Genomic DNA, 23,477 nt, shown 5'->3' with positions numbered 1-23,477 from the left:
GAGAAGGGCGTGGAGAGATGGAGGAAATGGTTACAAGATAAATAACTACTAGGGGTAAAATACACAGGATGGTGACTACAGTTAACAGTAATGTATTGTATATATGAAAGCTCCTAAGAGAGTAGATCTTAAATGTCCTCACCACATTCTCTAAAAAAAAAGGTAGCTGTGACATGATGAATGTGTTAATCAACCTTCCTGTAGTAATCATTTCACAATGTAATCACATTGTACACCTTAAATTTACATGTTATATGTCATTCATGTGTCAATAAACCTAATGAAAAATATCATTCTGGAAAAAATAACAAAAAGATAAACTATAAAGGGCACCCTGGCAGACATAACTATGCACAACCTAAAAACTAGGAAGGGTGAAAACATGAAAAACTAATAAAAGGTCAATAAAACTTGGGGAAAATCTTTGCAACTTTCACAACAAATAAAAAAATACCTCGATGCTTTAAAAGATTAAGTCAGTAAGAAGAATAATAAGCATTACACACTGAAAACCAAGCAAAAAGCACAAATAGGAAACATAGATACACACAGAAATATAACTACACAAGGCATACATGCACACAAACTTGATCAACCTGCTTAGCATTAAAGAATTGGAGAAAATATACAGTTACCTCCTACTTTAACCATATTTTCAGACTGAAACAATGAAAAAAATAATTAGACAGTGTTTGGGAAGCATACAGAAAAACAGACACAGTCATGTATTGCTTGTGAAAAAAAGGTACATTATTGAAGAGTAATTTAAAATCATAAATCAGGGATCCCTGGGTGGCGCAGCGGTTTAGCGCCTGCCTTTGGTCCAGGGCGCGATCCTGGAGACCCGGGATCAAGTCCCACGTCGGGCTCCCGGTGCATGGAGCCTGCTTCTCCCTCTGCCTGTGCCTCTGCCTCTCTCTCTCACTGTGTGCCTATCATAAATAAATAAAAATTTAAAACAATAAAATCATCAATCAAATGGTTTAAAAATGAATATCAATTAAAAATTCTACTCTGTATTTTCTTTTACTCTTAGGATATAATTTGCAATGTGTGCAAACCTCTATACTGTTCAGTAAAGACTCTTTAAATTTGTGTACAATCGAAAGCAACTCCTAAATCAATAGTGAGGAACTGAATTAGTGAATGGTGGTACATCCATTTGATGGAATACTATTGGCCCAAACAAAATATTGGTGAATAGGTGTTTAAAAATTATATATAAAAATGAGCAAATTAATTGAAAACAGTGTTGCTTTTATTTATTGTATTAATTGAAAGCAACGTGGTAGATTGTAAAGACACACACAATGTTTTTATCATGAGGGTGTAAGCAGCATTGATGTGGTTTACCTTTTCTACCTATATTTAAACATTTTCCTACAATAAAAATGAATTTCGTCTTTTGTGGTAAAAGGAAAGATTTTTTTAGAAATAAAAAGAGTTAAATTCTTAAAAAGAGTCAGTATGTGGTCTTTATCCATAGTATTATCTTCGTTCATTTGTATTATCCAGTAACATCCAAAAGTAAAGACTCCCTTCAAGTATTATTTTTTTTTAAATGGAAAGGTCTTCTGTTTTTCTTTTTTTTTTTTTATTTATTTATGATAGTCACAGAGAGAGAGAGAGAGAGGCAGAGACACAGGCAGAGGGAGAAGCAGGCTCCATGCACCAGGAGCCCGACATGGGACTCGATCCCGGGTCTCCAGGATCACGACCTGGGCCAAAGGCAGGTGCCAAACTGCTGCGCTACCCAGGGTTCCCCTCTTCAAGTATTATTAAAGACATACACACCCAAGATAGACCTGAAGACTTGGTAAGTTACCTGAGCCTCCCAATGGACCTCTCTTTCAGCAAATAACACTTTCCCCGAGGCATTACACATCAATTCTGCGTATGCTGGTTCCATGTGTGATTAAGTTTTCTCTTCTCACAGAGTAGATGCTCCAAAAACACATGCCTAACCTAACAAATTATGTGCCTAGCCAAGGCCATCTCTGCAATCTTTCAGGCCAGAAAGCTCTTTGATGTCTCCTCTAGATTTGTCTAACACATCTGTGCAGGAAATAGAATAAAACTACATTTTTTTCATTTTAATATAGTGAAAGGAAAAGCATATTTAAAAATTATACCATGAAAATGAATTTTTAATTAACTTCTGAATGCAGTTATAACCATGACATAAAATTATTTTATTATTAAAAAGTGATCTTGGCCATGTCTATGTCTTCCTCTGTGAGATTTCTGTTCATGTCTTTTGCCCATTTCATGATTGGATTGTTTGTTTCTTTGCTGTTGAGTTGAATAAGTTCTTTATAGATCTTGGAAACTAGCCCTTTATCTGATATGTCATTTGCAAATATCTTCTCCCATTCTGTAGGTTGTCTTTTAGTTTTGTTGACTGTATCCTTTGCTGTGCAAAAGCTTCTTATCTTGATGAAATCCCAATAGTTCATTTTTGCTTTCGTTTCTTTTGCCTTCGTGGATGTATCTTGCAAGAAGTTACTGTGGCTGAGTTCAAAAAGGGTGTTGCCTGTGTTCTCCTCTAGGATTTTGATGGACTCTTGTCTCCCATTTAGATCTTTCATCCATTTTGAGTTTATCTTTGTGTGTGGTGCAAGAGAGTGGTCTAGTTTCATTCTTCTGCATGTGGATGTCCACTTTTCCTAGCACCATTTATTGAAGAGACTGCCTTCCTTCCAGTGGATAGTCTTTCCTCCTTTATCGAATATTAGTTGACCATAAAGTTCAGGGTCCACTTCTAGGTTCCCTATTCTGTTCCATTGATCTATGTGTCTGTTTTTGTGCCAGTACCACACTGTCTTGATGACCACAGCTTTGTAGTACAACCTGAAATCTGACACTGTGATGCCCCCAGCTATGGTTTCCTTTTTTTAAATTCCCCTGGCTATTCAGGATTTTTCTGATTCCACACACATCTTAAAATAATTTGTTCTAACTCTCTGAAGAAAGTCCATGGTATTTTGTTAGGGATTGCGTTAAATGTGTAAATTGCCCTCGGTAACATTGACATTTTCATAATATTATTTCTACCAATCCATGAGAATTGAATATTGTTCCATCTCTTTGTGTCTTCCTCAATTTCTTTCGGAAGTGTTCTATAGTTTTTAGGGTATAGATCCTTTATCTCTTTGGTTAGGTTTATTCCTAGGTATCTTATGCTTTTGGGTGCAATTGTAAATGGGATTGACTCCTTAATTTCTCTTTCTTCAGTCTCATTGTTAGTGTATAGAAATGCCATTGATTTCTGGGCATTGATTTTGTATCCTGTCATGCTACCAAAGACATGGCCAACATGCACATGAGAGAATGCTCGGCATCACTTGCCATTAGGGAAATACAAATCAAAACCACAATGAGATACCACCTCACACCAGTGACAATGAGGAAAATTAACAAGGCAGGAAACCACAAATCTTGGAGAGGATGTGGAGAAAAGGGAACCCTCTTATACTGTTGGTGGGAATGTGAACTGGTGCAGCCACTCTGGGAAACTGTGTGGAGGTTCCTCAAAGAGTTAAAAATAGACCTCCCCTACGACCCAGCAATTGCACTGCTGGGGATTTACCCCAAGTGTACAGATGCAATGAAAGGCCAGGACACCTGCACCCCGATGTTTCTAGCAGCAATGTCCACAATAGCCAAACTGTGGAAGGAGCCTCGGTGTCCATTGAAAGATGAATGGATAAAGAAGATGTGGTTTATGTATAGAATGGAATATTACTCAGCCATTAGAAACGACAAATACCCACCATTTGCTTCAACGTAGATGGAACTGGAGGGTATTATGCTAAGTGAAGTAAGTCAATCGGAGAAGGACAAACATTGTATGTTCTCATTCATTTGGGGAATATAAATAATAGTGAAAGGGAATATAAAGGAAGGGAGAAGAAATGTGTGGGAAATATCAGAAAGGGAGACAGAACATAAAGACTCTTAACTCTGGGAAACGAACTGGGGGTGATGGAAGGGGAGGAGGGTCGGGGGTGGGGGGTGAATGGGTGATGGGCACTGAGGGGGGTACTTGACGGGATGAGCACTGTGTGTTATTCTGTATGTTGGTAAATTGAACACCAATAAAAAATAAATTTATTATTAAAAAATAAAAAATAAAGGGTTAAAAAAATGAAAAAAAATGTAAATGGTCTAACAGCTCTAATCAAAAGATAAAAGGGTGGCAGAATGGATAAGAAAAACAATATCCATTGGGGTCACGTTGGTGGCTCAGTGGCTGAGCATCTGCCTTTGGCTCAGGTCATGATCTCTGGGTTTTGGGTTCGAGTCCTGGATCAGGCTCCCCACAGCAAGCCTGCTTCTCCATCTATGTCTCTGCCTCTATCTGTTTATCTCTCATGAATAAGTAAAATATTAAAGAAAAGAAAAACAATATCCATCTAAAGATGCCAACAGGAGTCTCACTTCAGACCTAAAGACTCATAAAGATTGAAAATGAAGGATTAAAAAAAAATTCACCATACAAGGAAAAGCAAAACAACAACAACAACAACAACAACAACAACAAAACAGTCCAGGATGGCAATACTTATATCAGACAGGACAGACTTTAAAACAAAGAGAGTAGCAAGAGACAAAGATGGTCATTACAAAATAATAAAGGGATTAATCCATAAGAGGATATGGCAATTATAAATATCTTGATCATATGCTATAAAACTAGAAACAAATCACAAGAAATAAATGAAAATGTCACAAATATATGGAGACTCAACAACATACTACCAAACAGTCAACAGGGTAATTAAAGGAGAAATAACAAAATGCATAGACACAAATATAAATGACAACACAATGGTCCAAAATTTTGGGAAGGCAGCAAAAGCAGTTCTAAGAGAGAAATATATAGGGATATCAGCCTACCTCAAGAATCAAAATAAAGCTCCAATAAACAATTTAACATGTCTACGGAACTAGAAAAATCCCAAGTATTTTTCAAAGAACTACAACAAATAATACTGAACTTTGTAGGAAACCACAAAAGACTGAATAGCCAACACAATCTTGAGAGCGAGTAACAAAAGCTAAAAGTGTCATGGTTCCAGATTTCAAGATATATTGCAAAACTGTACTAATAAAAAAACTATGGTACTGGTACAAAAAATCAACACATAAATCAAAAGAACAAAAGAGAGAGTTCAGAAACAAACATAGGATTAAATGGTCAATTAATCTATGAATAAAGAGGCAAGAATATGCAATGGAGAAAAGATAGTCCTTCGATAAATGGTGCTGTGAAAATTGGATAGCTACATGAAAAAGAAGGAAATTAGACCACTTTTTAACACCACACACAAACTCAAAATGGATTAAAGAACTCAACATAAGACCTGAAACCATAAAAACCCTAGAAGAGAGCACAGGCAGTAATGTCCCTGGCATCAGCCATAGCACTATTTTTCTAGATATGTCTGCTGAGGCAAGGAAACAACATCAAAAATAAACTATTGGGACTACGTCAAAATAAAAAGCTTTTACACAGCAAATATAATTATCAACAAAACAAAATGACAACCTACTGAATGGGAGAAGATATTTACAAATGATATATGTAATAAAGTATTAATATCCAAAATATATAAGGAATTTATACAACTTAATACCAAAAAAGCCAAACAATCCAATTAAAAAATGGGCAAATGACATACATACATTTCTCCAAATACATATAGATGGCCAACAGACACATGAAAATATGTTCAACATCACTAATTATCAGGGAAACGCAAATTAGAACCACAATGAGATATCACTATAAACCTGTCAGAATGGCTAAAACCAAAAATACAAGATACAAAAAGTTTTAGCAGGACATATAGAAAAAGGAACCCTCTTGCACTGTTGGTGGGAATGCAAGAGGAGCAGCCACTGTGGAAAGAGTATGGAGGTTGCTCAAAAGCTTAAAAGTAGAAATATCTTATGATCCAATAATGCACTATTATTTACCCCCAAAACACAAAAACACTAATTTGAAAAGATGTATGCACCCATATGTTTACCACAGCATTATTTGTGATAGTCAAGATATGGAAGCAAACTAAATGCCCATCAATAGACAAATGGATTAGAAAGTATTATGTATATACATACACACACACACGGAATATCATATAGCCATAAAAAGGAGGAGGTGTGCCATTTGAGAAAACATGGATTAACCTAGAGGGTATCGTGTGAAGTGAAATACCTCAGACAAATACTTAAGTGGAAGTTTTTAAAAATGAGTAAACAAACAAAATCAAAATGAGATGCATAAATCCGGACCACTAACTGGTGGTTGTCACAGAAGAGGAGTGTGGGGTGTTGGGCAAAATGGTGAAGGGAAGTGTGAGATATAGACTTCTAGTTATTGAATGAGTAGGCCATAAGAATGAATGCCCAGCGTGAAGAATACAGTTAAAGATGGTGTAAGAGCAGTGTGTCAGGACAGGCCGTAGCTACACTTGTGGTGAACATAGTATAATATATGGTCTTAAAAAAAATATATATATATATTTATATTTATAAAAAACATATATATATATAGTCTTGTTGAATCACTATGTTGTACACCTGAAGCTAATGTAACCTTGTGTGTCAACTATATATACATACATAGCTCCTGAAAAATCCTTGGATTTTTCTTTTAAACAAACATTTAATGAGCACATTACCTGCTGGACTGACACTAGCTAATTTCACCTACAATATCACAGCTAAGTAAAATCTTGGTTATTTCTGCTCTCACCACAACTCTGTATACTTATTATTCAATGAAGGAATATCTCTGGTCGCTGAAATTGGACCCAATTTTTATTATCTTAACTACACCACAAGCACAATCTGATTTTACCTTCTCAAGCCTGAATGTCATTGGAAAAAAATAAAGCCTAGAAGAACCATTGGATAAAAACAGAGTACTGCATGTATAACCCAAAATTGGTTCCACACACCAATTTCTATATTTTTGATTCATAACTAAAGGATTCCTTGGTTAGTTCTCTGTTCATCTGAATGTGAAACAGCTCCCTTGCCAAGGTGATTTTCTCCTGGCAACCAACTCTTGAGTAAATATCAGAAGGATACTAGTTTGACCCAAATTACAATTCATCTGATTAAATTTGAAGTGGGTGATCCATTATTAAATAAAAGTCGAAGAACCTTCCTTCCATTTCATTTCTTGTGATTACACGCACCTGCCACATGGCTGAACAGCAAAATAACACTCTACATATAGCAGACTAGTTCTCATAATTTCCGCCTGTGTCTATCTGGACAAATCACCCATTTCAATGTATTCTTTAGTGAGTCATATACAACGTATATCTATGATGGCTTTTTAAAAAGCTTTTATTTATTTATCTGACACAGAGAAAGAGAGCATAAGAAGAGGAGTGGCAGGCAGAGGCAGAAGCAGGCTTCTTAGTGAGCGGGAGCCCAATGCAGGGCTGGATCCCAGGACTTGAGATCATGGCCCGAGCCCAAGGCAGATGCTTAACTGATGCAGCCACCCAGACGCCCCTCTATCATGGCTCTCAAGATATTTAGGTTGAAACAGCGCTTTAAATAAGGGAACAGAGAAATTCAGTACATGTAAAAAAAAAAGTTTAGCCAGGAGTGGTAAGGAGTTCCTCCCTGTATATTACATCTAGATCTATTGGAGCAAAGAGAAAAAGAATATTCGACCCTCCTACACATGACAGGCTGTATGATATATTAGAAAGGGAATGAATGTGAATTAATTGGAAACTGCAGATTCCATTCCAAGCCCCCATCCTGCTGTGCACCATCTATTTGGCCAGATATAAATAACAACCTCTCCAAATGTTTTATTCATATTTGTAAAACTGATAAAAAAGATCCTGACTTACCCACTTCAGGGAATTGCTAAGGGAATCCAAGAGATAATAGAAATTGCCTTCATAAAATCTTAAAAGCCACGTAAGCATTTAAACCCACCATTCCAAGTTTTCCTTTTATTTATTTTTTTAAGATTTTATTCATTTATTCATGAGAAACACAGAGAGGAGAGAGAGAGAGGCAGAGACACAGGCAGAGGGAGAAGTAGGCTCCTCACGGGGAGCCTGAGGTGGGACTCGATCTCGGGACTCCAGATCAGCCCCTGGGCTGAAGGCAGCGCTAAACCGCTGAGCTATCCGGGCTGCCCCCAAGTTTTCCTTTTAGGAGAAGGTAGGTGAGAATCACAGTAAAGAATATTTCAGCAGGAGTGAGGAGACCTAGCTAGACCTCTGGCTCTGCCCCAGAGTAGCTGTGTGATTCTCCAACACAGCATGCACCCTTCTCGAATTTCTGCTGCTTACCTATAAAAGGTGGAAAAGTCTGATGGAATATTTAAAAATCACAGATTTTAGAACCTGAACATTTGGCAGAGTACCATATATTGCGCAAAACTCTTTTTCCCTCCAGATTTTTTATTTCAAGAGAAAAATGACTTAAAGTCAGAGGGACCTGTAGCTGCTGCCAATGCCATGTGTCCACCTTTAGAAATTTTAATCACAGATTATTGGGGGGAGTCAAAGAGGAAAGCAACTTAACATGCTTTGGCACAACCTTAATTGCATGATAAATGTACTTCCAAATAACTCTGACCAAATTCCACTGGCTTTTAATTCAAGGATATAGTGATCTTTCATATTCCTTAGACATTCTGAATGCATCTTAAATACACATTACGAAAGCCATTATCTATACCTGAAAAGGCTTCCTGCTGGAAAGATTGAGGCGTTTCCTCATCCATCTGTTGCCTTGATTCCCAAATATCTGCCACAGCAGCTGTCTCTTGTGTTACTCCAAACTCTCTGGTAGATGGCCAGCCTATAAATATGCTTTCCAAACATGTGGTAATATAAGCGGAAGGTGCAGCCCCCTGCATCGGTGGCATTGAGGACAGGGCTGAGGAAAGTAGCTCTGTTTTGGAAAACCTGTGGCTCCGAAGATTCTATGTAGAGATAGTGTCCTTTAGCTGTGCCCAAGGTATGAGCCTTCATTGGCCCTGTATTAAGTGTTGAAGTTGGACCGTGCTTCCTGGTCCAATCAACGTCGTCTTCTGTATCTTGTTCCCAGTTACAGATTCCATTTTCAAAGTTACATTGGAACTCAGGTACTGAAATTGGCATGAAATAACAACAAAAAAATAATTAAGGACAAAAAACATGATTAAGAATACTTGTTGATATTTGGCTCCTGCCAAGGTTAATGATTTTAATGTTTTTTAAATGCGACACTAAAAGTTTTTAAAAAGTGAATAAATCCTAGATTTATATCAAGTAATAATATTTTATAGACTGGGGGGGCATTACTTCAGCCATTATTTTCCAAATGCCTTTTATACCCATCCTTCACCATTTCCAACACTATAACTTTATGCAAATGATGAGGGCACCATGGCTGACTCAATACTATAAACTTCTGGCTCAGTCGATTTCAACCTTAGCCAAATGTCCCAATCACCAGTGAATGTTAAAAATCAAAACAAAACAAAAAACATGAAGTTCCAGAACTTATCTTCAGGGATGTTGATTTATTTTTTTAAAGATTTATTTATTTAAAAAAAAGATTTATTTATTTTAGAGAGAGAAAAGGGGGGTCAGGGGACAGAGGGAGAGATAATCTCAAGCAGGCTCTCCACTGAGCACAGAGCCCTACAGGGGCTCAGTCTCACAACCCTGAGATTATGACCTGAGCCGAAATCAAGAGTTGGATGCTGAACCAACTGAGCCCCCCTAGCCCCCCCGGAGATGTTGACTGAACTGCCACAAATAGTGCGGTTGAACATCAAGATAATTCATTATCTCCCTTGGCGATTCTAACATGCAGAACTGAAGAGTCATACTTTAATAGAGTCCAATCTTTCAGAATCACCTGATGTGTACAGCATAATTGCTTGCTCCATGGCGAAGCTCCATACCAGCACTACCTGGTTAGATATGGGGGACCGAGCAATCCATATTTTTAACAAGTATCAACATGATCCTGATGCCAGCATTTTCCAGACCTCAGGCTGAAAAACTCCTCCCTTTGGTTTCATCTTGCCCCAATTCCACATTTCCCTCCATCAGTGCCAGAAAGACCATTCTTCTGCCTTCCATGGCAATTTATCATTTTCTTCCTGTACATACATGCTCATTTAATCCAAACTGAAATCTAAGCTCTTCTTTCAAGCTTTACCTTTCCCAAGTTAAATTAACTTCCTGTTTGTCCCTGGCCAGCCTTTTCTTAGCATACACCACCTTCCCCACTTGCCTTAAACACCTCACTCCTCTCTCCTTCTCTATTTATGCCTCCTGTTGTGCTGCGGGCTCTTGGCAGCATCTCCTGAGAGGCAGTCTTTTCTTCTCACTGGATTGCAGCTCCTTTGAGCTGGAGCTTTTAAGCTTAAAACTCCTTCCAGGTACTAGAAGAATTCAAAGCACTTATAAAGGATTGACTAGCCCCTCGTCACCTAGCTTATCTACCACAATTTCCAGAATATAGTAATGTAGTCATTTTCAGGATGTGAACATTTTGTTGACAACAAGGATTTGTTTTTAGAATAAAAACATTTAGCATTATTTGGGTAGAAGGAACAGGAGTTAGAATTAATGCATAGTTTTACATTTTAGCTTCATTCACCGAAGTTAATATTTTTTAAACATATAAATGTCAGCTGTCCTTTCACTATTCATCTTAGTAAATGCACTTGGTGCCAAAGGGGAATAAATATTCTGAAACAATAAATATAAGCAAATGTGGATAAATGCAGCCGGGCTAGAACAAATCATCTGTCTTTGAAAACCACGGAACAGGAGCTTAGAACTAATGATGGGAGCCCAGTGAGTAAATGTCAAATGGGAGATGAGCTTTTGTTTGATATTTCCTCACTTGTGACTAATCAAGCCCAGCTGTGACGTGAACTGGGGACCCACAGCATACTCTCCGGGTGTCAATCTTTGGCTGTGGAGCAGAAGGAGAATGTCAAGCTGCTAAGTTTTTTGACATAAAACTGGCACTAAAGCCAACAGATTTTGATATTGCCTGTCTTCATATTGACTGTATGTTCAATCTCTATTTTGAAAGGGAATGCACGTAGCTCCACCTTCAAATAAAAAACCCTATCTCTAAACGTAGGAAGATTTAGGAAATAAAACATAGATTTCTGGATGCCTAATGCTTTCTATGGAATCCAGGAACACATTTATATGGAAAGCTGCGAGAGAAACTGACACTCTGATACCACTACTGTTCTCTTTCACTAATATTTAGTCACAAGTAGTATTTTGATTATTATAGTTGTACTGACATAACTCCATCTAAGTTAATAGTAGTTTTAAGGATAATTTGCTTTTTTTTTTTTTTTTGAGGAGTGGGCTTCGGAGAGCTTCAGAAAGATGAAAAAGCTTTCTAAAGCCACAAAAATAAATTACCTTGGGGACAAGTTACACTTCTTATGTTAGCCATTGTCTAAATTATCAACTTTATTTATATCCACTCAAAGAATTAGTTGTGTAATGAGATGCATGGTAATTCTGACTTCAATCCACCTGACTGTATCAAAGATCACATATATGCAGCATGCTGTACAATAATTTATATGGAAGTTTCTTAATGCAGTGTTTCCTATGATGCACCAAGCATTTTATGGCTTCACTTTGGTTTATAATTAGCCTCTCAATGTAATAGGCATATAGCTTGAATTTTAAGAATTGTTGCTATTTCTGGACAAAGAAAGATGCAAATTCTTTTTCTGATTGATTTTGTAATTGAAGTAAAAAACAGCTATAAGCTTCTGATTCATTTTCAGGAGCAAGTGCAATGGGCACTACCTGGTGCTAGGTTTATTAAATTATAAAATGTATACAATCATCAGATACCATAAACTTTCTGGTAATTTAAACCAGAAACTCAAGACTTACCTTTGACACAGCACTCCCTGCTCCCTATAGCCAAAACATCATCAAATGTCCCTCCTAAGTATTTCCCCAAACATCAGTCCCTCCATCTCCATCACTGCCGCTGTGATACAGGCTGCCCACCCCTCCTCAGTGGATTATCGCAATGGCCTCCTGATGGGTCTCCCAAATCCACTCTCCTCCAATCCACTTATCACTCTGTATCTACACTGACATGTTTTAATATGCCAATTTTATTATACCACTTTCCTTCTTAAAAACCCTCAAATGGAGAAAAACTTTCCTAATATAGACTATAAATATCTGCAAATCTGGCCTCCTTCACATTTCTGTCCTTATACTGCACCCTATCTCTCCTTCACCTCCTCGCTCCTACCGCACTGGCTGGCCTCCATCTGCTACACGGTCACATATCAGGGCTTTTGCATATATATGCTTTGACTTTTTTATTTTCAGATCTCAGCTAAGTCATCTCCTTTAGAAAGTTTAATACCATTATTATAAAGTCACTGCACTCCTCTCCGTATCTCCCATCAAAGCTTCCAGTTTGTATTTTTAAAACAATATTTGAATAATATCTACTTCTCAATTAGACTGTAAATTCCATGAGATCTGAAACTCAGTCATTGTGGTTAGCACTTTATCTATAGTATCTAGTTAATAAGTCCACATAACAAATATCGGTAACCTGATTAATCAACCACTCATCACGGTCGTCAACTCTGGAACAATGCTTCCTGTCTTTGCCTTGATTGGCTAGAAAACAGTGAACAAATCAAGATCTCCACTGTAAAAATATGATGGACCAAAATAATAATAATAATTAATAATAATAACAACAACAAAGCACTTACCACAGTCAACCTCATCAGTATGATCACCACAATCATCTACCAAATCACATAACAGAAGTTTTTCTATGCAAGCCTTGCTGCGTTGACACCAGAAAAAGTCCGGCTCTTCACAGCTCTCTGCAGGAAGAGAAAGGGTACAATTTTCAAATCTGATGTCATCAATAGCTGAGACTCCGTCATAAATGCCAAGACTGACTTTATCTAGTGACAAATGGAAGGGCTGAGTAAGGCGTCCAAGCTGAATAGTGGCCTGTGACCACTGGTTGCCCTGGTTACACAATACTCTCCAGAGTACTGTAGAGTCGTTGGAATCTTCCACATGTAGCTGTAGCTCAGCTGCTCCCACTGACAGACCATGGTCATAAAACCTGAAAAAGAACAAACACAAGGAATGGAAATGATTTATTGCATAGACTAAATATTTAACTTATAGGCTCTTCCACTCAGTCAACCGTTGATTAATAATTAGCTACAATGGACGCCTTTATTTCTTGCAGTAATCATTGCTGCTCATATGCGAGAGCTTATCTGCTGAGGTGCATACTCTGGCTCCAGGACCCTGGGAGCCTTTCTCAAGGAGTTCCATCTAGAACAGAGGAGGCAGAGTTAATTAAATTATAATCCACTGTTGGAGGGAAAGAGTCTCTTTCATCTAAAGAAAGAACACAACAAATACTGATAATGTGCTTCTAAGTAAAATGCTAATTGTATAAATATAACAGTACCTATTTTTAAAGGCAAACCAAGGGCAAATCATAAAGTCTAACAAGTGCAGAAGTACGCCTGCAACCACCGGGTTGCTGGGGTAGCTGACCACAGTTTTTAGTATTTACCAGAAGGAAAGTATGCATCCAGGTCCTGCCTGGCTAAACGTTGGGCTCTGGAGTTTGGCAACTTGTGACAAGCTTCTGCTTTCTTCAGAATGAACATAAAATGCCCTATTGAGATACAAATACAAATTGTAAGTTAGCCGACTGAGTTGAGGCACCTGCCTCTTAACCTTGTACTAAGCTCTGTGTCTGACTAAAATTAAGACTATACAATCAAAAATCAATAAATATGATGAGTCAAATTTGCTCTTATGAAAACTAAACTAGTATCTACCTCCAGGTTGAAAATCATGCAAAAAGTTAATAATTTAAGTGAATTCAGCCAAAAGCATATCTATACTCCCTCCCCACCACCCTTAAAGGAGTCATTTCACACTAACAACATAAACGTAATTGACACTATTTAGCTATTTGTCACACTATTTGTTGCAGTAACATAGAGCTTTAAATGCTTATCTTTCTCTTAACAGGCCTGACCAAGGGTGAACAAAAGCCTCTCCTTGCTTATTACCTTCAGTTGTTTTGGGAGTATGATCCCTAGGTGGAGCCTGTTGCTCAAATTCAGCCAAAAGGTTACTTCTAGAGTTCCATACCCAATCAAAATGGTCACCACTAATTGCTTCAAACCAACCACAGCTATCTGCTTCAAAGTCACATTTGGAGCCTGAAAAACAAAATGTGACTCCTAGGATGGCTCTCCGGAGTATTCATATACTTTAGAATCGTAAAGCTCAACTGAAATCACCTTGTTATACTTCTCTAAGTACATTAAAGGATACGTTTGAGGAAAAAATGGATCCTATCTGATCTGAAAGAAATAAAAACCAGAGTTGTGCTTTCCATACTGAAAAATTAATAAAGCAGAATTATCAATTTAAGAAATTACATTTTTACCAAATAATTTTTCAAAGAAACATCATTATTCAGCTATATTGAGTATAGAATTGCCAAGGTCTACCTAATTTATTCGATACTCATGTTATTTCTCTGCCACTATGACATTATTTGGAAGACTTCATTGTTCCTACAGATTATTTTATACTAAAATATGAAAAGTAGCTACTTCAAAAAGATTAAAATTTGAAAAACCAAGATTATTATAATTAATATTACGTTCACCACCAATTTTGTAGAGCTTAATATTTCCCAAAGTATTATATGCATTGCATAATATTTATAGGGCAGAATAATTTGACCCACTTTTCAGGAAATAGGTAAGAAATAGTTAATTTCCACAAAGCCATTAGAAAAGAGGAAGAGAAAGGCAGGACTGAGAAGTTATAATAATAGTATGAATTATAGCTAATATTTAATAGATACCTATGTCATAGACCCTGTACTAAACACTTTATATAGATCCAACTTTCACAATAGCCCAAGGAAGAAAGGAAAGTTCAGGGAAGTTATTAATCTAACTAAGGTCATAGAGTTAGGAAACTATGTAAATGGATTGAAATCCAAAGATTTTTCACTCCAATGATAATTATGACAAGTTAGGGGAAAAATACTAAGAATATTTAAAACTACATTTTTATAGGCCATCTCTGTTTATAAATACATAATATATAAATAACTCATAAATATACCTAGATTTCAGTGGTTTCAAAGTATGTAGTTGCCATTTCAATCCCTGAGAAAGTAATGCTTTTGATTCCTTTTTCAGACAATTAAAAAAAAAACAAAGGGGGACACCTGAGTGGCTCAGTGGTTGAGCATCTGCCTTCGGCGCAGGGCATGATCTCAGGTCCAGGGATCAAGTCCCACATCAGGTTCCTGCGGGGAGCCTGCTTCTCCCTCTGCCTATGTCTCTGCCTCTCTGTCTCTCATGAATAAATAAAATCTTAAAAAAAAGGATCCAGGAGTTCTTTTACGAAAATACAGAAAGAAAACAAGTTATTGCTACTATGGAATAGCTATCACACATAGTTCCCTGGAAAGGGAGCCTTATTGTCTATTGTCTGCTATCCAAGGAGATACCAATGTAGAAATAAATGAATATACTAATGGTGGTAAAATTTCAGAAACCACTGTGGCAATTTTCTAGTTTTATTAGATAAGATCCATCAAAGACAGCAATTTTTAACAGATGCTTTGCTGCTAAAATTTAAATATGCCTATCTAATATACTGTGTTCCCAAATATTTAGATTTCTATACACATTTTAAAAACTCACCTCAGCTGTTCAGAGATGTAATAAACCAGCTGAAATTAATTTAGCTAGCTGTTAACCAAATATACACTTCATAAGAACAGCTATTAAAAATTCTGTATGTCGGGACGCCTGGGTGGCTCATCAGTTGAGCAACTGCCATCAGTTCAGGTCGTGATCCCAGGGTCCAGGATTGAGTCCCACATTGGGTTCCCTGCAAGGAGCCTGCTTCTTCCTCTGCCTAAGTCTCTGTCTCTCTCGTGTTGTTCATAAATAAATGAATAAATAATCTTAAAAAAACAGTCTTTTCTGACTTAGAGATATAATATTCTGGGTAAATTTTAACAATTGAGGTTCAAAGATTGTTCACTTTTCTGGAGCCTCACTATTGACTTTCTTAATTATCATCATTATCAGAAGCAGCATAATTTGCAAGAACCATAGTTATCACTACTTCAGGGTTTATTGTATACCAAGCTTTGTGCTAGAAGCTGTTATGCTCATCATAGGATATCTGTTGACATAGTTTCTTTTTTAATTTTTTAAGATATTATTTATTTATTCATGAGAGAGGCAGAGACGTAGGCAGAGGGAGAAGCAAGATTCCCACAGGAGCCTGATGCAGGACTCGATCCCAGACCCCAGGATCATGCCCTGAGCCAGAGGTGGACGCTCAACCACTGACCCACCCAGGTGTCCCTGACATAAAGTTTCTAAAACTTATTTGTCTATTTCTATTTCTATGGATATGAGTAAAAAACCTAGTGACTCTATAGCAGCTTTTAATTATTTTCAGTAAAATTACTCTTGTTGCCACTATTAGTTATATAAATATAATTATAGTAGCTACCCCCAAGGAAAGGATGTTAGGGGATATTTGGTAGAAAGACACACAGGTCCATCACCCTACACTATCACTGTCACGTTGAGAGCTTTTCACTAGGAGAGAAGAAATTAAATTTATGTAGGAGCCAAGGAACCTTGGCAGGGTGATGGATACAGAATCAGATGGTCTTATATCAGACTCACTGTTAGAACTTCTTTGATGGTTTGAGATGATTCCTACAGAGAATCATGTATAAGAAATAAACATGAAATGAGCAAAGCACTGGAGCTGATAATTTGGGTCTCATGCAAAGACTTAAAAATTTAAAGAAGGGTACTCTTTGATATATACCCAAAGGAGCCCAAAACACATCCACACAGAAACCTGTACATGGCAATTCCTAACTGCCAAAACATGGAAGCAAAAAAAAAAAAAAAAAAAAAGTCCCTCAATAGGTGAATGGACAAACTGTACTATACCCAGACAGTGGAGTGTTATTCAGCACTAAAAATAAATGAGCTATCAATCCATGAAAAGCCATGGAGGAAACTTAAATGCATATTACTAAGTGAAAGAAACCAGGCTGAAAAGGCTCCATACTGTAGGCTTTCAACTATTTAACATTCTGGAAAAGGCAAAAATATGAAAAGAGTAAAAGGAGGAGTGGTTGCCAGAATTTAGAGGTGGGGGGAAGGCTGATGAGGTGATTCACAAGAGTATTTTCAATACAAGAGCAATGTCATGAAAATACTATGTATGATACCATATTGACAAATAGATTTTACCACACATTCTTCCAAACCCACAGAATGTATCACACCAAGAGTGGATCATACTGGGCTTTGAGTAATTATGATGTATCAGTGTCGAATCATCAGTTGTGGCAAATGCCCCCCTCCCCTGCCCGCTGGGAAATCTGATGTAGGAGACGCTCTCTCTCTCTCCCTCTCTCTCTCTCTCTCTCTCTCTCTGTGTGTGTGTGTATGTGTGTGTGTGTGTGTGTGTGTGTGTGTTTAGGGCAGGAGAGGTATGTGGGAAATCTCTACTTTTTCCTCAACTTTTCTGTGACTTGAAAACTGTTCTGAAAAAAAGTCCTAATAATTAATTAGTTGAGCTGCTGAAGAAAAGTCTGAGCTAGCAGAGGTTATTTCATGAAGTTTAAGGAAAGAAGCCATCTCTATGACATAAAAGTGCAAGGTGAAGCAGCAAGTGCTGATGCAGAAGCTGCAGCAAGGTATCCAGAAGTTGTAGCAAAGAGAATTAATGAAGGCAGCCACACTGAACCGCAGATTTTCAATGTAGATTAAACAGCCTCATAGTGGACGTTAGGACTTTCATAGCTAGAGAGAAGTCAATGTCTGGCCTTAAAGCATCAAAGGACAGGCTGACTCTCTAAGTTAGGGGCTAATGTAGCTGATGACTTTAAGCCAAAGCCAATGCTCATTTACTGTTATGAAATTCCTAGGGCCCTTCAGAATTATGCTAAATCCCTTCTATCTGTGCTCTATAAATGGAACTGCAAAGCCTAGATGACCGTACATCTATTTATGACATGATTTCTTGAATGTTTTAAGTCCACTGTTGAACTGACTGCTCAGAAAAAAAAAAGATTCGTTTCAAAATATGACTGCTCACTAACAACGCACCTGGGCACCCAAGGGCTTTGACAGAGAGGTACAGTGAGATTAATGCTGTTTTTCTACCTCTAATACAACATCCATTCTGCAGCCCATGGATCAAGTGGTCATTTTCAACTTTCAAGGCTTAATATTTAAGAAACACATTTCATACAGCTATAGATGCCATAGATACTGATTTCTCTGATGGATGTGGGAAAAGTCCATTGAAAGCCTTCTGGAAAGGACTGACCACGCTAAATGCTATTAAGAACATTTGTGATTCGTGAGAAGCATTCAAAATATCAACAGAAATAGGAATTTGGAAGAAGTTGACTCTAAACCCCAGGGATGACTTTGAGGGGCTCAAGACTTCAGTGGAGGAAATAACTGCAAATGGGGTGGAAACAGCAGGAGAACTAGAATTAGAGGTAGAACCTGAAGTTGTGACTGAACTGCTGCAATCTCATAATAAAACTTGGATGAAATAAGTCAGTTAGAAAAAGATCAATACCATATCATCTCTCTTATATGTGGAATTTAAGAAATAAGACAGATGAACATAGGGGAAGGGAAAACAAAAAAAGAAGCAAACCACAGGAGACTCTTAGCTACAGAGAACAAACTGAGGGCTGCTGGAGGGGAGATGGGTGAATTGGGTGATGAGTATTATTGGTTGCACTTGTGATGAGCACATGATTTTATACATTAGTAATGAATCACTGTACTCTACTTCTGAAACCAATATTGAACCACATGCTAACCAACTAGAATCTAAGCAAAAACTTAAAATTTTTAAAAAAGTACTAATGCCAAAAATGAAGGCTTTAAAAGTGGGGGGAAAAACTTGAACAGATTAGGAGTTGCTTCTTATGGATGAAAAAAGAATATGATTTCTTGAGACGTAACCTATTCCTACTCCTGGGAAAGAATCTGTAAAGACTGTTGAAATGGCAATAAGGGATTCAGAATATTACATAAACTTAGTTGATAAAGCAGCAGCAAGGTTTGAGAAGACTGACTCCAATTTTGAAAGAGGTTGTACTGCGGGTAAGATGCTATCAAATAGCACCATATCCTACAGAGAACTGTTCATGAAAGGAAGAGCCAATTGATGTAGCAAATTTCATTGCTGTCTGATTTTAGCAAATTGGCACAGCTACTCCAACCTTCAGTGACTACCACCCAGACCAGGCAGCAGCAATCAACGTAGAAGCAGGACCTTCCACCAACAAACAATTATGACTCCTTGAAAATTTGTATGATAGAATTTTCTAACAATAAAGTACTTTTTAATTAAGGTATGTACATTGTTTCTTTAGACATAATACTACTGCACACTTAACAGGCTAAGGTATAGTGCAAACATAATTTTTATATGCACTGGAAAAGCAAAGAATTCATTTTATTGTGATACTTGCTTAGCTGCAGTGGTCTGGAACAAAAACCACAATATCTCTGAGGCGTAGCTATGATAACTGTAAGTCCACTAGGTTAACTCTCCCTGTTCATCTCTCTTTCTTGCTAGATTTCATGACCCTCCTTGAAAGTTACATGAAGGAGGACAAAAGTTATTTGAGTGTTCTAGTACATTGAGGTTCTACTTTATTTGATTTGATTAAGCAGAGGTTATTATAAGCTTTAAATACATTAAAACTATGCATACTATTTTAGAATATGTTCTCTACTCATCGTATTTCTTTGAGCTTCAGGCTTTTTCACGCATTCAAAAGGAGTTATAATAATTTTGGAGTTGTAATGTTAAAATAACTGTAGTCTTCATCAAAAGTTAATATTCATTAGTTATTTAAAGCATAAAATAGTCAAATATTTGTAAAAGTACCATGAAATAAAAAAGACTGCTATATGAATAAATAGATGAAATCTTTTAAAGGAACACCAATGCACAAACAGTAACACTTTACATTCAAAATTATTGCATTTGAAGTAGCAATTATTAATTACATTATTCTACACATGGTTTTAAGGGTCTCCTGTAATCTGACCAGCAGAGGTACTATTGGGACATAATTCTCCAGGGTCTCTCATGTTTCTGCATGTCCTATAAGCTGAGCCATTAACTGCCCCTTTGTTCCAGACCATCCTTTTAAGGATATTAAAATAGTAAATGCTCATGAAAAATAGAGGTAGTGACTCCATCTATAAGAGAGGGCAAATTATTATCTTGTATAATATAATAAGGAAAATGTACTCCTCTTAAACATAGGTCAGACACATTTGCTTGAATCCCACTATAAGATTTGGGTTCCATAAACACAGGCTTTCTTAGCTGTGATGCATAACCTATTTCTCATGCATATCAGCCTGGGCCCCTCTGAGCTGCTCCTGGGACTCAGGGAGCAAGAGGAACTAAGGCAAACAGGACATTTATGCTGGGTGTTACACCATTAATAATGAATCCTTTAGTCTCTGAACCAGAAGTCTCACCTATTTTGGCAGCATCCATAGAACTACACAGGCTAACTTGCTAGCTTATAAGTAAAGTTTCAGACTCTTCACATTTCTCAACACATCCTACATTAAATATTATGTATATACATATAAAATACATATATATATATATATATATATATATATATATATATATATAGTGCTCACCAATAGGGAGCCTAAAATCTAGCATGGGAAATTTATAAACAGGAAATTATGACAACAGAATAACAAGTACTCATTCATTCACTCTTCATTCACTTGACAAAGATGTACTGCGTACACACTATATATTTGGCACAGGTATAGAGTCTTCTAAGAAGACAGAAAAGTAAAATGGGGAAAAGAAAACAGAAAAAAATCTCTGTCTTCATGGCATTTAAATAATGTGAGTGAGAAAGGTAGGGATACTAGGTGAGATATTGAAAAACAAAAGAAATAGGTAAGACATATATAATTCATTTAATGATAATAAGGCAAAAAAAAAAGAGAAAGGAATAGAGCATGACAGAGTAGGGTTGAAAATTCACAGATGGTGATCAAGGGAGGTGTCCTAGAAAACCTGACAACTAGGTAAACTCAGAGCAATCACTTTAATTTTTTGGCCTTAATTTTGAGGTATTGGAAACAATTAGGGATGCTTTAACAAATTCTGACTTAATCCCATCCCCATGGCTACTGTACTGAGAAAAGATAAAAATAAGGTGACATCAGCAAGAAAAGGAGATTTCAAAAATTCCGATAAGGAATGATAATGGTCTGGACCAGGGAGGTAATGAGGAGATAAAAACGAGGCATTCTGGTTATATTTTAAAGGCAGACATGATAGAAATAACTGGCATCAGTTACAAAATGTAAAAAAAAGATGAATCCATATGATTTTGAAGTCTTTGACCCGAGCATCTGAAACAATGGCAACGGGGGCGGGCCAGGATGCAAAGGAGTGGGGTCCTCCACACACCGGCCCCACCAACACCCCTAGATAACTTTCAAACCATCCTGAACACCTCAAATTCGAACTGAGATGTAAAGAACGCTACAGAGAGAAGGCTTTTCGCTTCTGACAAGGCAGGAAGGCGGAAAACAATAAAATAAAAAAGAATCCGGTGGGGGAGGGCCGCGAGGAGCCGCCGAGGCCGGGGAGAGCCTCGGGACAGGGCGCCCCGCCCGGGAAGCGGGCACGTTGACAATCCCCACGACTCTTCCCGGACGGAAAGGCGCTCAGCAGGGACCCGGGCGGGATCCCGGGGCGCCGGGGAGAGCGCGCCCCACAGCCGCCCATCTCCGTAAAGGGCCGGAGCGCGCCCCGCGGGGCCTGGGGGCGCAGCCGGAGGGTCGGGCGGGGCTCCGGGCGGAGGGGGCTCCCCGGGAGCACGACTCCAGCGGCGCAGGCCCCGGACCCCAGGCCTCCGGGGGACACAGCCGGGATCCTGCGCTGCCCCGGGACGGGCCGAGGCGGGGAGGGCCCAGGACAGCGAGGACGCTCCTGCTCCGGCGCCCCGACCTGTGCAGATCGGCGCCCCCGCCCCGGGAGCACCCAGGCCCCTGCGGACTGGGAGCCGCGGTGGTCACGGCGGGAGCGGACTCCAGGGCTGGGGAGACCTGGCCGCCGCCTGTGGGGTTGTCCCTCCTGGTGTCACCCTGTGCCTGGGAGAGGCGGGGCTGCCAGGGGACAGGGGCCTCACCGGGGCAACAGCTCCCCCTGAGCCCTACACCCGGCAGGGGGGCGGGGCAGCGCCCAGGTGCACACACCTGCGAGTCAGCACAGCAGCCCCTCCCCCGAAGACCAGCTGGAAGGTCAGGGCAAGAGCAAGTTCACCGAGCAGCACTGGAAAGCTCCAGGGCAAGTCCAGGGATTTACACGATATAGAACCAGAGGGTACCCCTCCTATTTTTTTCCTGCCTATTCCACTACAACTTGTTTTTATATCAGACTGTAAATTTTCTTTTTTTTCCTCTTTCCCACCTTACTACAATATTTTACCAACTCTTCATTTTTAAGATGCTTCCTTTTTGACTTTCAAATTTCTACAATGACACGTCCTAGATATACTTTCCACTTCTAGATTCCCTACAACATACTCAATTTTGGGATATATACAAGATATGGTTTTTGTTTTGTTTTGTGTTTTCTCTCTGCCTCATTTTGTTCTACAATGGCACAAGTTCATACCTTCTAAACCATGCCAGCATGCACCCAGAACCAAGTGGTATACCGTGCTGGTTCATTCTGTGAGATTATACTCTCTCTGCATTCCCATTCTGCCCCCCTCTTTTATTTCATTTATGTTTTGGTGGTCATTGGTGGGGCTCTCTACATGTATTTCTGGTTTATATAAATTTAGAACTGAGCATCTTCTAACATACAGAACTTAATATACTCAGAACCAAGAGGATCAACCTCTAGGACCCCTCAGGTAGACTACGTTCTCCCTCCACTACAACTTCGTCACCACCACCATCTCCCTTTTTTCTTTTCTTTTTTCTCTTTTTCCTCTTTTGTTTTTTGTTTTGTTTTATTTTATTTTATTTTTTTACTTTTTCCTTCTTCTATGGTATTTTTGGCCTTTTATCTTTTATTGCTTTGTTTAAAAATTTATTTTTCACTTTAGTGGCCCTTTCCTTTAATTTTGTTCTCATCTTCGTTTTCATTTTCTGGTCTCTGACCTCATCAGAATCATCTACGGTGAAATTTACTTAGGTCGTGACTGATATTCCTGACTCAGCCCGTTCACACAGCCACTGTGCACTGAACAAAATGACTAGAAGAATTAACCACAAAAGAAAGAAGCGAAACAGTACTCTCTGTAACAGAGTTACAGAAAAT

At 38.4% G+C, this 23,477-nt stretch overlaps 1 protein-coding gene and 1 long non-coding RNA gene across 2 annotated transcripts in view; one reads left to right on the top strand and one right to left on the bottom strand.

Annotated features, from left to right (window-relative positions):
• LOC140629464 (uncharacterized) overlaps positions 1 to 23,477 on the top strand; it is a 64,677-nt gene that overhangs the window by 31,992 nt on the left and 9,208 nt on the right. The window lies entirely within an intron of this gene.
• LOC140629462 (MAM and LDL-receptor class A domain-containing protein 1-like) lies at positions 709 to 21,932 on the bottom strand. The gene is made up of 5 exons (XM_072818970.1): positions 21,806 to 21,932; positions 14,120 to 14,272; positions 12,779 to 13,192; positions 8,728 to 9,139; positions 709 to 932 (listed from the first exon to the last, which is right to left on the bottom strand). Exons 1-4 carry the CDS (start codon positions 21,930 to 21,932, stop codon positions 8,766 to 8,768), a joined length of 1,068 nt encoding a protein of 355 aa, XP_072675071.1. The 3' UTR covers positions 709 to 932; positions 8,728 to 8,765.

The sequence above is a fragment of the Canis lupus genome (genome assembly GCF_048164855.1).
Source record: "Canis lupus baileyi chromosome 5 unlocalized genomic scaffold, mCanLup2.hap1 SUPER_5_unloc_8, whole genome shotgun sequence".
NCBI lineage: Eukaryota > Metazoa > Chordata > Mammalia > Carnivora > Canidae > Canis > Canis lupus.
The sequence above is the reverse complement of the archived record's forward strand: the minus strand, read 5'-3'. Positions and strand labels throughout refer to the sequence as shown.

What these genes read in the sequence shown, in the direction of transcription:
- LOC140629462 (XM_072818970.1), bottom strand. Translation starts at nt 21,932, where the DNA reads ATGGGCGGCTGTGGGGCGCGCTCTCCCCGGCGCCCCGGGATCCCGCCC. An exon ending in CTTCCCGGGCGGGGCGCCCT is followed by an intron (nt 14,273 to 21,805) that starts GTCCCGAGGCTC and finishes TTTGTTTTTCAG; the next exon opens with GCTCCAAATGTGACTTTGAA. An exon ending in TACTGATGAGGTTGACTGTG is followed by an intron (nt 9,140 to 12,778) that starts GTAAGTGCTTTG and finishes TGCCAATTTCAG; the next exon opens with TACCTGAGTTCCAATGTAAC.